The 15,657-nt window shown below is 35.3% G+C and overlaps 1 protein-coding gene across 1 annotated transcript; it reads right to left on the bottom strand.

The window, feature by feature from the left end:
* Positions 1–199: 199 nt before the first annotated feature.
* On the bottom strand, positions 200–4,933 carry LOC110800724 (uncharacterized). The gene is made up of 4 exons (XM_022006036.2): positions 4,340–4,933; positions 1,259–1,342; positions 1,074–1,163; positions 200–654 (listed from the first exon to the last, which is right to left on the bottom strand). The coding sequence occupies exons 1-4, from the start codon at positions 4,751–4,753 to the stop codon at positions 391–393; spliced, it is 852 nt and encodes a 283-aa protein (XP_021861728.2). The 5' UTR covers positions 4,754–4,933; the 3' UTR covers positions 200–390.
* Between the last annotated feature and the right edge of the window lie 10,724 nt (positions 4,934–15,657).

Consider the following 15,657-nt stretch of genomic DNA (forward strand, 5'->3'; position numbering starts at 1 on the left):
GTGCTTCCAGGCTCCCGGCTATGCAACTCAGGAAGAACAGGGTAATTTGCCATTCTTGGTGGCCAAACGAAACCTAACAGAAGTTGGATCAGTTCATTTTCTAGCCAACAAGCCAATATTCACGAGTAAGATCGTACCGCTTCTTATGCAGTTATACTTCAGAAGGGGATACTGCTTACTTGGATAAGAGATAAAAGCATACAATTAAACATCCCAGCTACCAATATAACTTAGTACTTACTGTCCATAAGACCATATGTCGGAACACAAATGGTTAGAAGAGCAGATAAAAACGAGGCCATAAACCAAATTTTTTGACCACTTTATACTTTATAACCTGTTCTACAAAAAAAACTGAACCAAAAGGAATACAGTTAGTGAGTTTGGTACTCAGCAAGGGGTGGGGGAAGCTGCTGCGTTTTCATCAACAGTAAAGGGTATGGGCTTTGTTGGAGCAGGTAAACGCCCAATACTGTCAACTTTATCTGCAATCTTTGGTGGAGGCCGAGCAGCTTTTGGAAGTAGCCTTCCCTTCTTGGCAAACCACTCAGGCTTTAGCAATGCTTTCAAACCTAACTTATTGTAGTGCACTTTCCTCACTGATCCTCCTGCAGCCTCCACAGCTGCCTTTGCTCGCACTGTCACCCTAGACACCTACAGCACCATATTCATATTCAACCAAAGTTTTCAGTTGACATTTGAATGAGAATGTATTTTTATATTTTACTTATCTTCTGAATTTCTGATAATAAATCAATACAGCTTTTCAAGCTGAAATCAGTTTAACTGAGCATTGCCACACACCTAGAAAGTGTCTGCTTATTATTACAAAGATATCTTTATATGTTGATGATATTCTTTAAAACTATGCTAGCTAAGGAGCCAAGAGTCCTCTCTGGGTAAAAGAAAGGAAGTCAGGAACCATGCAAGTTTTAAGTAACTATTTACACTACATTGGACTTGCAAATTTCACAATAAAGGTGAAGAGCATGCAGAAGAAGCGACACCTAAAGGAGAGTACTTCAGAAACATCATTCGTTCAACATAGCAGAAATTCTTTGAACACAATTTACCTCAAGATGGATTGGCCATATTATTTTTTCAGCACCACGTCCCATCAGCCTCACTCCATCCTCTATTTGCTTCCCTATCGCTCGTGCCTCCTATTAGTGGCAAATGTTTTAAATATAATGCCAATAAAAATCAACGATAATGAGAAGAAGAGAGTATGCTCATTAAGAGTATATTTTACACAAACCTTGAGAGTTTTCATCGTGATCAGCTCAGATGAATCAATTTCTCCCATATTTATGAGCTTGGCAATCTTACCCAACCCTACTGGCTGACACAAAAACATCACAAATGATTTAAATGAAAGCAAACAATTAAGCAGAAAAAAAGTTGAATTATACTAAAAGTTCGCTGTAAACATGAAATTCAAGGTCAGTATTATCAGCGTATACAAGGCCTGTATAATTATTACAGCTTAGGTTCTAAAAAAAAGTATCCCCAAGAAACCAAAATTCAAAAGCTCAAACAGAAAATAAGTTGACTTCTACAAGAAACACAAAACCAAAACTCAATAACAGACAATATGCATGAACAAATCATGTGAAGTTCAAAGCTTCTTCAAGAACTACAGTGTACGTTCAACTTTTACCATAGATAAATAATTTAAATTCTCTCATCTTTTGCTTATAGTGGACAACACCAGATATCTCACATTATATTTGTGTCTTCCACTTCTTGTTTTTCTAGAGCGCACTACCTGATTCTTTTCCACATTTGCAATCCAAGGTTTGACAAAACTGCCTCTATCCATCATAATGGTAAGATTATATGTTCCTAACCGAGAGATCACCACATGAGGAAATGCTGTAAGGGCTAACAGTAAGGTACGAATCACACGAGCATTATGGAATTGAACTAACAACAAAACTTGATATGTGATAGATTAGCAAATGTCTGACATCCCTGTGATACAGCTTCATAAACTACCCACAGCAGCTATAGGAACTTTCCAAAGGGCGGAGAACATAAGACAGAACAATGTCATAATTCATTGCTGAAACCTCCGATTTACCAGAACACTGGATCTCTTGCAATTAAAAATGGGATTACGAGCGAAATTGATTATGAACCAGGTTAATTGTTTCTTAGAAACAAGAAATACCAGATTAATATTCATAAGAACTTGGTTAATATCTAACACTGATCATAATCTAAGAGAACTACAAGTAATACATATCTCAACCTCAAAATCCAATCCCCCTGATAGTCAGGTATCCTTACTTTGATTTCATTATACCTGCTGTTGGCAAGAGGCCAATGATTGTTGATTGGCAATTGATAAAGCCCATACGATTTAAAGCACATAGGGGATGGTTACAACTAAACTTGTTATTGAAAAGAAAACATTTCAAGAAGTGCATTCTTTCTATTCCTGTCCCCGGTCACATTCTACCAATAGTTTAACTAGACTGTGGCTAAACCAGTAAATTACCATTATGCGCAGGGAGGGAAATGTAAACGATTAGAAGCTCTCTTCGTAAATTTTCATGTATTCAAGGATATTATATAGCTTTAAAAATCCCTCTCCATGAGTGCGTCTCCTTTTGAGCAAAAAATGTCAAGCCTATGAAATGTTTGCCACATAATCTTTTTGTTTAGTACTAAAGTAATGAACGTAGTCACCTAGGAGGACACTTGAATACTATTTCTCCTTGAAACTTTTAAGAAGAAAATTAATTCTACATGCTCAGCCCACATATCATGATATCAACATCATTTTTCTTCAATCCTCATAATCCTCCCAGTAGGACAGCATCTCTTCTAATTTCTGGTGTTGGTTACCAAAGCTCAGCCAATGCAGAATGCTACATCTAATTCATAGTGTAACCTTCAGAAAAAAATCACTAGCTTACTACTGCTAAACTATGATCATGTTGCATAAGATAATTCTCATCAGTTACAATGAACAAATACCAACATTACAACCAATTGACAGAAAAGTGACAGTAGCCACGTATAGCATTTACAACTCCATTTTCAGCATATTGTTTTGTTGATTCAAATTGGCTAGGCATCAAAGTCAAGAGTACCCAAAAGACTCCTAATGTCTTAAGACTCCTAACATACGGACTATGATGGAGGCTACCAAGCTCCAAAAGAGCCATTTATTCCAAATCATACTCTCAGATAGTCAAATGTTCTTTAATCTCCAAAACCAATCAAAGACCAAATTTTAGATAGAATACCTTGGTTCTTAGTAATTAAAATGTACTCGTAGTTAGTTTAACCCGTAGCCGACGATACACAAACCTATTATTTACATGATCATAGACTCGACCCTCGACTCCCTTGACTTCTAAAGGTTCCATTCCCTCTGTTAAACATCAGCTATTACAAGGATAAGAGACTATTAGAATAATGTCTTGAATCGGTCAAGCCCCTTAATGCAACCCCCCACGGGGACCTCGTCCGTCTAGAGAGTACTATATAAACTCTCTAGGTCATAACCTAGCTGCATTCTGTAATCTGTACTCCTCAAGATCAATAAAACTCCTCTACGTATAGACGTAGCTAACAGATTGTTAGTGAACCACGTTAAATCTTTGCGTTCTTTATTTACGTTATTTAATCTTTCTTTGCATATGTTATAACAGAGGCCAAAGAAAACCCTTCAACATTAACAGGTAAAACAAAATTACAAAAATGATAATTCAGCCATACCCATCAGATCACTCGTCAAGATAGTAAGATACAACTTTCCGATTACAAAATTCCAAAACAACTAGTTGAATGATCAATACTAGGATAATCCTATTCAACATTAGAACTCAAAGACTTACTCCATACTAAAAGGACAAATAATTTTACTCGAGATTATATTGTTCAACTATCAAGTGTCCATTTCAACAAACTGATTAAGCCGGCACAGGCAAATAAAAAAACAAGGGCACATCAAAAACAGCTTCCATTCAAAGTGTCCATTACAAAGTGTCCATTTTTGCCATTATAATCAAGGGCACATCAAAAACAGCTTCCATTCAAAGTGTCCATTACAAAGTGTCCATTTTTGCCATTATAATCAAGGGCACATCAAAAACAGCTTCCATTCAATCACAATTGTTCAGTTCACGCTCACATACATTGAAACAAGGCAAACGCAGTAATTGCAATCGAACTCGATCGTTGTCCAAACCTCATAAATGTTTTAATTGAACAACAAAAACATATTTCCATTCAACAGTTCACTCGGCATTTCAAAAACTCAGATCTATCACATCCATATAAACCCAAATTAAGTACAAAATAAAAGTAGTGAAACTCACATCACCTGAAAAGTGAGGCTAAAGGGGTTCTTAAACCCTCGTTTTGGAAGGCGGCGGCGCAACGGAGTTTGACCACCTTCGAACCCAAACTTGTGGGTACCACGAGCCTTCTGACCCTTATGTCCACGACCAGCAGTCTTCCCCAAACCAGACCCAATACCACGACCTTTTCTCTTCTTCTGTTTGGTTGCACCCGGATTATCTCTCAGATCATTCAAGCTCAGTAAGCTACTGTATGCTCTCCTAGCTGAAAACCCACTTCCCAAAAACGCTCCATTTGAGCAGATTTCTGAAGAACATGAGCGTTTCAAGAGAAGATTTGAGATGGGTATCGTGGATTCAGGTGGAAATGGGAGGTTGGATTTGGAGAATGTGCGGATTGTGGCGGAAATTAGTGACGGGAATCGTTTTCTTAGCATTTTTGAGATTGATTGTGGTTTTGCAAATGGGAAATTTGATCAATGAAAGTACCTAATTCTATCGAGATAATTGAGAAAGGAAATGTGGGGATTGTTAGTTTGGTTTCATGGTTGAATTAATGAGGTAGAGGAATAGGGTTTAAGGATTTCTTGAAGTTTGACATCTAAAGCACAAACGGCATCGTTTCTGAATGAAAATGCCGAATTAAAAAAACAAAAAATAGGTAGTATGTTTTTATCGTCGAATAATTACCCCATCCTTACTTAAAAAAAAAGTGCCTCAGATCACTATTTTTATTTTTTTTTAATGCACAAACGAAGATCTTATACTAATAGCACATCAGCGTAAATTTTTATTTTTTTTAACGCACAAACGAAGATCTTATATTAATAGCACATCAGCGTAACATACTGTATTAAATATAACGGGTAATGGCACCAAAAACTTGCAGCCCGCGAAAGTAAAATATTGACAATTACATTGAAGCAAATACTACCCCAAAAAACTAACCCCTTCTTGAACATTACAACCCAAACATATGCTGACATCCAAACTAGGAGGGGAAACAAACCAAACCAACTACTCCCTAGCACCTTAACAACCACCATGCTGTACACCATCTGCTTGATTTACTTTCACTACCTTTGTAGTCACCCTCGTTGGGATTGTTCCAAATAAGATTTCCGTTGTGACCGTAGATGTAGATGTTTCCACTGGTGGTGGTGCCTCCAAATCAATTATTGGGGGATTGATCTCCTGAGAGTTCGAAGATTAACCAACCTCCCTTAATTTATCCTTTACCTGCCTCAGCTCACCCTGATAGATCAGCTCAGTAAAAGGAGGAGGATTGAGGAACATTTTGTGCCCCACTGCCATGCTAATTTCATATTGCGCCATTGAATTAGCCAACTTGTTATTCACACGAGGTAAATGATGTATCGTGAAGGAACTGAACCTTGTCATTAAACATGCTACATCCTTGAGAACAGGAGCCAGCTCGTGATGGTATTGATCATCCATGGACCCCCAAGAGCCTGACTAATATCTCTGCATTTGTTTCAACCTCCAACTCCTTAACATCGTAGTCCACTGCCATTTGAAGACCTTCCCTTATTGCGTACAATTCTGCTGCTAGTGGGGTGACTGCATTATACTTACTGACAAAACCAATATATCAGCTTCCAATATACCACAATTTTCATTTGAGTAAGAAAGAATGGCAAAATAAAAGCAAGCCGAGTTGTAATCTTATCTTTTTTTTTTTTTTTGCTAAAGACACATCTCTTCTCTGTTCTATAAGGGAACTCTTTAGGTCAATTTAGTAATTGCACTTTTGGTGCCCCAAAGGAATAGACTATAATACTCTAAATGAAATTTTAAATTTTATAAAAAAACATAAAACTAATTTAATTAATTATTCAAATCATGCTAAAACATAACATGTTATAAATGTTATATTGTCCTTTTCCAATCAAGTATTCAAACACTCCATTGTTGAGTAATTATCCTAATCACGCTCAAAAGTCAATTCCCTATTGTAGACGGCTACATTTGACCCCCCATACTAGAAACGATAAGTTCAATGATGAAAAAAAACATTCACTTGTCAAACGTATTCCAAATCAAGCAACTAACGTTCTAAGGCTGACTGACTCTTTCCCCAAACACATATTTCTATTTATAGTAATTGCTACTTATAGTAGCTTGTATTCTAAGTATCTGCTAACAATAGTAAACCATCCAAGATAGATTTACGGGCAGAGTTGCACTCCAACTCAACCCCTAAAAGAGATTGAAAAAGGAGAATTTTAGTTGTATTCCAATCTATACTATTATTAAAACTCAATGGCATTTCATGCCATCCGCCACATGTCACCCCATTACATGGCAAGTGACATGGCGCAAAGGCATAGCCACATTGACATAAATATTTTCTTACAAAAACATGAAGAAATGCAAATATCAATGTTTGAACCCATGACCTCATGTTCATAAGCTAGAACTTAAACCACTAATCCAATAACACAACTTATGATATTTAAGCAATTCAAAACGTACAAGTTATGTTATTAATACCCCATATTAAAAATTTAATGCCTACCATAATTATACATTTTAATAATTTCTTATGAAACTAAATTATACTTACATTTTTTCCATTTACATTTTCATTTTTTTTACAAGTTCATTTACCATTACGTTTTTTTATTACATGTATTTAGATTTATAAAAAAAGAGTAATTAGAATTTAAACATAGCAACCGACTACTCCACTTTAAATTTAAATTTAGTCTATTAAGATATTTAACCAAATATTATATTCGATCACCCTTACAAAAATAAATAAAAAAATTAAATTAAATTATGGATAAAGTATTTATCTCATATGAAAGGTAAGTATACGAATATCAAACTATTGAATTTTTTTATTAAGCTCAGTTTTCATCAAGATTAATTCTCAAATTATATCTAATCACCGAGGCATCGCCCGAGGCAATAACTAGTTAAACTCCTAAAAGAGATAGAAAAGCAATAAACTGAGTTTTAGTTGCATTCCAATTAAACTCCTAAAAAAGATTGAAAATTAGAGTTTTAGTTGGGAATACTCGAAATAGAGATGAAAAGCGTAAAAAAATATCTTAATCCGGAAATAAAACCGGGTGAGGAAAATAAAAGTGCGCAAGAATTTTCTTGGCACAGGGTCCAGCGCGACAATTTACTAGCGTCATCTTCCACGCGCAAGATTTATGTCAGCCATTATTTTAGTCCAACTCAAATACAAATTCTAAAGTAAATATGGCGCATACACCTGTGTGCGGAAAATCTTTCACGCTGAGGTGTTGTGCACGAGAAATTTCTCGCGCACATAAGCTTTTTAGCAGTTCTCAAACTGCAAACATCTCTATCTTTCACGACACTCTTTTCCTATAAATAGGACCTCCTACCAGCCGAGTAAGGGGCACCAAATCAGATTCTCATACTATACACAAGTTAAGCCTAAGTCTAAGCCTTCTGTACGTCCTTATAATTGTTTCGTATATTCCGTAGTTCCGCCGTATTAACTCTTGTTAAGCAGAACTCTGCACGTATAAGCACTTAAACTAAGTCTGGATCCTGCCCAAAAGTCTAGTCAAGTGAAGGAAAGTACGTTGCGTAAAAGGAAAACATGTAAAGACAAGTGGTTAGTTTTCTGAGAACTGCAATACAGCCAAAACTATATTGTAACATGTCGTAATCCGTTTTATTGCTTTAATCACCATTATAAATCTGTCAACATTAATTTGATTATTTATAACGCCTAAAAAGATATTATTTGGACAATCCGGATTATTTCTAGGTACCTTAAATCAATATAAATCATACTTTGACATATGTTAGTTGATTATTTGTGCATTAAAAGCAATCCAGATTAGTAATGTAGTATAATGCATGTCCCGTCATCGTTGCATTGAACTAGTTGCACCGCTTCATGGGCTAATACTGGGCACTCCCTGTATTAGTAAATGTCCTCCGAACCCTCAATCTCTACTCCGTTGGATGTATATTAAGCGATCTCAACATCAGAGATCACAAGGGAACCTACGCCGTTGTGGTCAAATACGTGAGCTTGAGCCTGGAAGTTGCTACTTCCTTATCTCAATAAAATAAAGGGGCGCGCAAGAATATTAAAGGTCTTAATAACCCTAATAAAATGAAGGAGGCTAAAAATTTGATGCATGATAATGTTTCTACAGTTTTCTCATGAAATACCCTTGAGTTTTGAAGAAATTCACCAAATATCCTCAACTTTCCATAATACATAAAAGTAAATTTTGGTATTTACTACCTTAAAAATACACCACTTTTGTATTTACTACCTTATGAAATTTTTATTTTAAATTACTACCTTAAACTTCCATTTTTTTTACTTACAACCACTTTACAGTTTTCTCATTTTAAAATTAAGATATCTCTTCTATTTCTTAATCGTTTAAAGTGATTCAAAGTTCATTTTTTTTTCTTTTCTGTAGGGATTTAATTGATAACGACATTTCAAAACAATTCTGTTATGAATTAATGTCATATTAATTCAATAAAGATCGATGGATTTTGATTTGTGATTTTCTAGTTGGGCAATAAATGAAGAACAATAAATACTCAAATAAAGAACACCAAATTTATAGTTGTCCGCTCATAAATGAGCTACATCCACTTTTGGGGAGGGGGGATTAATGCTTGTATTAATCACTTCACACTTTGAGGAGGTATTACAACTAGAAATGGTGGAGAATGAGTTTAGATCTACTTTCTCTCTCTAACTCTCTTGTGTTTATGTGTTTCTCTCACTATAAACTCTCAACACAAAATCAGAAATAGGTTTAGTTAGTATATATAGTACCAAAGAAGAAATTAGATCAATGGAGTAGAAAGCCCACGTAGCCCAAAACAAAAGGCGGAAGAGATCCCGCTCAGTTGTGCGCGCGCACGACTTAACTTGTGCGCGAACACAAAATACCCAAAATCTGGCTGTAACACCCCGACAATTCTCTCTTTTCTAAAATAATCTTTTAATATAAAACGTAGAGAATTATCAAGGCATTATCGCCCGTGTGAAAACGTAACGGCTTATTCAGAATTTTGCAGCGGAAAACATAAAACTAACTTTAGGTTTATAAATAATCGATTACAGGTTTAATCCCAAAAACCAATCAACGAAAATAAGGAAAGATAAATAGTACGACAAGTTTAAAGTCCAAATTAACAAACCAAGTCACTTAGCAAAATAAAACTAAATATAAGCTCTCAAATCCCGATCCCCATGATGCATCATCTTCAAACCTGTAGATGGACAATGCTTATTAATCCTTAGAGACTGCTCACCAAAGATTGGGTCATCACAGGATCAATAAGGCATAGCCATGATCAACATGCACAAGCAAAAGCACGTAATCAGCAAAGCTGAGTACTACATACTAAAACAAAAACAATCTTAACATGATACTAATAAACGATAAGTAAGGGCAAACAACACATATTAATTTGAATACCACACTTGACTACACTAGGCTAGACTGGACTAGACTTTTATAACAATAACATTATTTTAATTGAAATAGTCAATGGACCGAGTTGCTACTAGAAACTTCTTCTTCTTCACTAAGGAAGACGAGGTACGGGCGCGACTCCGTAAACCCCAATGACCTGCGATATCGAGGGACTTTTAAATAAAAATAGAACCGGTGATCAATCCGGCCCCAGAAAAAGCCATAGGCTACCCATGACCCCAACTCCTGATTGTCCGTCACTTTAGACGTGCACAGTCTAAAGCTATTGCTACTCATTTTCACTTTACATGACTTAACTTTTAATACTTGGTTATGACTCATCAAACATAAATATTATATTCAACAAGTAAACACAACTTCTTTTATCTTTGAATTAAACCAGTGATCACAACGTTCAACCAAGAGCCAATTCCAACTATTTTAATCCTTCCTTTATCCATATTTAAAAACCTTTATTAGGTATAAGGTTCAACTACCAAACAAGGTCCTCGGCCCTTATAAAGTAGTGAAAATCTAAAGAGGAACAACGATCAATAAAGATCTAAACCAATATTAAATAATATAAAGTTCCACAAAACTAACATGCTTGCATCAATATTCCATGCTAACATGATTCAATTCTTATAAATAAAGTTCTATGCTCAACGCATTAATTCAACGACATTGAACATGAAATTCCAACATAAACAAGTTCATAAATATATTCATCATATTCTCAATACAACACACATCCAAGCACACAGGTATGTACGTACCTTGTGTAAACAAACTGATAGGCCACTTTAACGAATTCAAAAGTCGCCCACAAACAATTCTCCGCCTAAAACAATCAAGAAACGTACCCAAATCAATTCCTAATCATTGACAACCATAACAAAGCATTCTAAATGCATCCTAAACATATTTAGAACATTCCCCAATATCAAAACTTAAACCTTTGATTTCCTAGCATCATAATTATTGAATTAGTGATTGAAATTCGTTGAAAACTCTTTGCAAACATCGTACTTTAAATTTTCAGAAATATAACTAATTTCAAACTACTCCAAAACATAATTAACATTCTTAAAAATCATAAAAATAATAGCTTTAATAATGTATAATCATTCTATTATGATTTTAGAACATTAAAACCTTAAAAATCCATGCTTTAATAATTAAATTCCTTATTTCAATTCAACTATGTAATCTGAAAATTAAATTATTAATTAAGCATAATGTATAATCTGAAACTCTAACTTAATCATAAAAACTTATAATTTATATTCAAGAAACATGAATTAAATTAATAAAACTTCATTAAAATCCTAACTTAAACGTAATTAACAAATCTGAAAATAATTAAATTAATTTCAACAACATATAATCTGAAATTATTTTTGATTAAACCATAACGATTATAATTTTAATTCAAGAAGAATAAATTAAATTAATAAACATAATTAAAAATAATTAGTTACTTAGGGTTTAAGAAATCACCAAAAGGAGAGGAGAATGACTGTCGGCGGCTAGTGCAGGCACGACGACGAGGGAGGCGCGGCTGGTGGCGACGCGACTGGGCGGCGAGGGAGGCGGTTGGTGCGGTGGCTGTTGTGCGACAATCAAAGCAAGAGAATGAGGAGAAGGGAATCGAAACCGAACAGAAAAAGAACGAAAAGAAGAGGAAGGAGGAGAGGGACTACCGTAGGGAAGGACGACGGTGGTCCGGTGCAAGGAGGGCGGCGGCGGTGGTTGTTGTCGTGGTGTTGCTGTGCGAAAACCAAACAAAAGGAGGGGAGTGAACGGTTAAGGAAGGACGAAAAGAGAACGAAAAAGAAGGAGAACGAAGAAGGAGATCGAAGGGAGGGAGACAAGCTTACCGGCGGCGACGAAGGTCCGGCGGCTGGCTGAAGCAAGGGACGCAGCGTGAATGAGGAGGAAAGTCTTGGGGCTTGAGAGTTCACGTGATTGCAAGGGGAGAAGATGAGGGTTTTGCTTTTTCTTTTCTCTTTTGGGTTTGCACGTGAATTAGAGGGAAGAGAAAGATTGTTTTGGGTTTTTATGATTTGGGCTTTGCAAAATGGGATAGAAATAGGATTTGGCTTTTATGATTCGAATCCAAAGCGGAATAGGATCGTTTTCTAAATTCAATCGATTTTCGTAATTCAAATTCTTTTCAACTTAAAATTCTAAAATTATTCTTGATTGCACAAATCGTTAAAATATTTAGAATATATTTAAATAAAATTAAATATACATTAAATATATAAATATAATAAGGTTCAAAAATCGTTAAATATTTAGAACGTACTTAAAATAAAATAAATAAACGTTAATTATATATTTATTACTAAAATTCATAAATTCTATTTAAATATAAATAATATACGTTAAAATATATTAAATAAATTTTATAAATTTACGGGGGATTACAATCTACCCCTCTTAAAAGAAGTTTCGTCCCGAAACTTGACACGAAATTTCCCACATTTTCCCCAAAAGCTTTTAACTTATTCTTACTAGAGAAGTACTTGTGCCACCTATGTGCACTATTTTGCCAACTCAAAGTTGTTTGTGTTACTCATGAACACCTTTTCTTATGCGGAGAATCTATTTGCTTTGCATCAACTTGTAAAATTTGCTAAAATAAGCATAAAAATGCCATAAAATAGGTAAAAAGCGCGAATTTCTATCGCATTCTACCCCCTTAAAGAAAAAGAGTTACGCCCTCGTAACTCACCTCAGGGAATAACTAACCAAAATTCTCTTTTGACGAATTCTATCCTCAAAATTCCTATATCACTAAAACTACTAACTTTAGACTCTTAATAACAAATGACAAAACGAAAGAATAAGTTTCTACCGAATCAAATAATGTTTTAACTATCACGAAGTTAATAGAAAAGTACCAGAATCTATATCGGCAGATCGTTCATCGATCCTCATTCTGATTCATCATGTACAACTTTCCTGGAGCCTTATTCGGGTTGTTGTTATCATTTACAAACTTATTATATTTCTCTTGATTGTTTTGTGCACCTCCAGGCTTTGAATTCTGACCTCCAGATTGGTTAAACCTCACTTGGTTTCCAACTCCATTACTATTTTGTTCCTTTCTATGCTTAGTGAAGCACTCATACTCCCTATGCCCCCTTTTCTGACAATAGTTGCAGGTCACTAATTCTCCTTTGCAGTTCTTACCAGGGTGATTGTTACTGCACATCTTGCAATGATGCACTCTCTTAGATTGGTTTGAGTTGTTGTGGTGCCCCTGATTGTTTCCTCCTTGGGAATTTCGATTTCCATTCCCATTTCCGTTTCTATTCCTTCTAAAGTTTTCTTGGTTACCCCCAGCATCAAAATCTTTTCTCTTTTCCCCAATTACCACAGTTTTCTTGTCCTTTCTAGACTGCAGACCATAAATATGAACAGCTCTCCCATACACTATGTCCAAGGATGTAAAGGTTTCCCCACCTAATCCCAGTTGAATTTCATCAGTCAACCCCTGCTCAAACCTCTGAGCTTTTAGTTCCTCAGTAGCTACCACCTCAGGTGCAAACCTCGACAAAGCTATAAATTTGCTATAGTATTCAGCAATAGTCATATTCCCCATCCTAAGGTTGATGAACTCCTGCGCTTTCTGCTTTCTCATAAAAGGAGGATAAAATTTCCCCCTCAAGGCAACAATAAACGAATCCCAATTGAATCCCTCAGCAGCACTTAGTCTAGTTCCATTTTCCTTCCACCAAAGGTCGGCCTCATCTTTCAGGTAAAGGACAGCTTGACTTACTCTCATATTCCCAGGGCAACCCACAGCCTCAAATAGTTTCTCAAATTCCCTAATCCAGTTTTCCAGGAAGGTTGGATCTGCTTGCCCCTTGAAATACGGTGGCTTAACCTTAGAAAGTCTTTCAAACATTTCCCCTGCAGAATCAGGGCGTTCAGTTCTCTCCTGGGTTAGCTTTTCCGCCAAGAGGCGAATCGCAGCAGCTAGATCATTGTTGTTGACCATTCTAGAACGCGACCTGCAATTAGTATATTCTACTTTAGGTTTGAAACATCACTTATACGTTATCCCATACAATTTAATACTTGAATTGACCATAAAGATCGCCTCAACCAACAATGTTCACATTAATACACATCATTTACGAAGGCACGACAATCGTTTACGAAGGTGCAACGATCGTCTACAAGATGCAATAATCATTGAAAAATAATTATCCTCAATAATTCACGAAAGACATTTACACACTGCACATAAGGCATAACATTTTGAATCATATTGGTCATGAGGGTCTAGATTGGCCCTCACTTCCTTTATGTACTCAAATCATTTAATATTTTTGTGGCAATTGAATTGATCCACAATTCACACTGAGTATGCAACCAATAGGAAGATTAATCCACGACGTACTACCTAGAGGTTGGGGTATTATGGAATCCTCAAAATAGAATAAAGAACAATTCCTTGAAAACTTTAACTTTTATTGCTAACTCCATAGAGGTTTATTACATCCTTGAAAATAATAAAGAATATTTCAAACTTCAATAAACTTAAACCTTAAACAGTTGTAGCTTTGCTACTTATTCTTTAAAACATAAAAGAGCTAACTAACTATTTATGACTTCAAAATCTTTGTGGCCTCTTGCCTATCCATTGCTCCTGAAACTTGCGAAGTGAAATTTAGATCTCAAGATCATCGAACTCTTCTTCAGGGTCTTCATCGGGGTCTTCCTCAGGGTTTGCATCTTCACCCATGTCTTCATCTTGATTAGGCTCACTTGCCATCTCCTGTTCACTTTCGAGCTCTGCATCCGAATCACTAGAGATCTCAATGGTTGGCTCATGAGCCGCTGGGTTAGGATTCTCTACCTCAACACCTACATTCTCATTCTCCACAACTACATCATTTTCCTCTAGGTCATTATTTACACTAATTCCCATAGGTTCTTCTGTAACTGAATCCCCAACATGACTCCCTACGATTTTACCGTCTCTAAACCCACTTTCTGCCGCTTCAATAATGGTGGTCAGAATTTCTGAATCATATTTCCATCTACCATCCCAAGTTCCATACTTAGCCAAGTTTGGAGTTCCATTATCAGAATGCATGTCTTTAAACTTTTCCTTGAGTTCTAGGTATGGAAATTTGTTAGGTAAGCAATTAATGATAGTGGCTGCTATGATATCCTTTCTCATTAAGATAGGTTGCCCTTGAACTTTAGCATAATATTCACATCCAAACACAATTTTCTTCACGTAAATATCAGGGGTTTCTATATCAAGTTTCTCGAAGGATCCTATGTTGGTATACTTGGAAAGAAACATTTTATTCCTGAAATAAACAATTCAAGGTCTCACTAACAATTTTCCAGCCAAAACATAAACAAGGTTCAATAATCAATAAGTTTGGTGGAATCAAACAATTCTTTATGCACATGTAAATGTAACACTTAAACAATTAGCACATGCACATACATAACAATCAATTTCTTATCATTGACTAGCTACTAATGCACATATAATTCTATCTTATATGCCCTTCTTATATTACCCATCTCTCATAAACTAAAGCAATAGAATAATTTAAATAGCAAAGTAAAAGGACGATAATATAAGAAAATTATAACATAGAATAATAACATAAATAAAAATATAAAATAAATAAAGTAAAATGAATTAAGGAAATGCGTAGCGAATAAATTCGAAAATAAAGTTATTAATTCGAAAAAGATTTTATATTTCCTAACTAACGAATTCTAACTTTTGAAACAACTAAAAAAAAAAAAAATGAACTCCTTTTTTTTAAAAAAAATGTATTCATATTATTTTTATTTATTTGTTTGAATAATAAATAATAAGAAAAATAAAATGT

Source organism: Spinacia oleracea, chromosome 5 (assembly GCF_020520425.1).
Source record: "Spinacia oleracea cultivar Varoflay chromosome 5, BTI_SOV_V1, whole genome shotgun sequence".
Lineage (NCBI taxonomy): Eukaryota > Viridiplantae > Streptophyta > Magnoliopsida > Caryophyllales > Amaranthaceae > Spinacia > Spinacia oleracea.

What these genes read in the sequence shown, in the direction of transcription:
- LOC110800724 (XM_022006036.2), bottom strand. Translation starts at nt 4,753, where the DNA reads ATGCTAAGAAAACGATTCCCGTCACTAATTTCCGCCACAATCCGCACA. An exon ending in CCTTTAGCCTCACTTTTCAG is followed by an intron (nt 1,343 to 4,339) that starts GTGATGTGAGTT and finishes TTTTTGTGTCAG; the next exon opens with CCAGTAGGGTTGGGTAAGAT. An exon ending in TCACGATGAAAACTCTCAAG is followed by an intron (nt 1,164 to 1,258) that starts GTTTGTGTAAAA and finishes TGCCACTAATAG; the next exon opens with GAGGCACGAGCGATAGGGAA.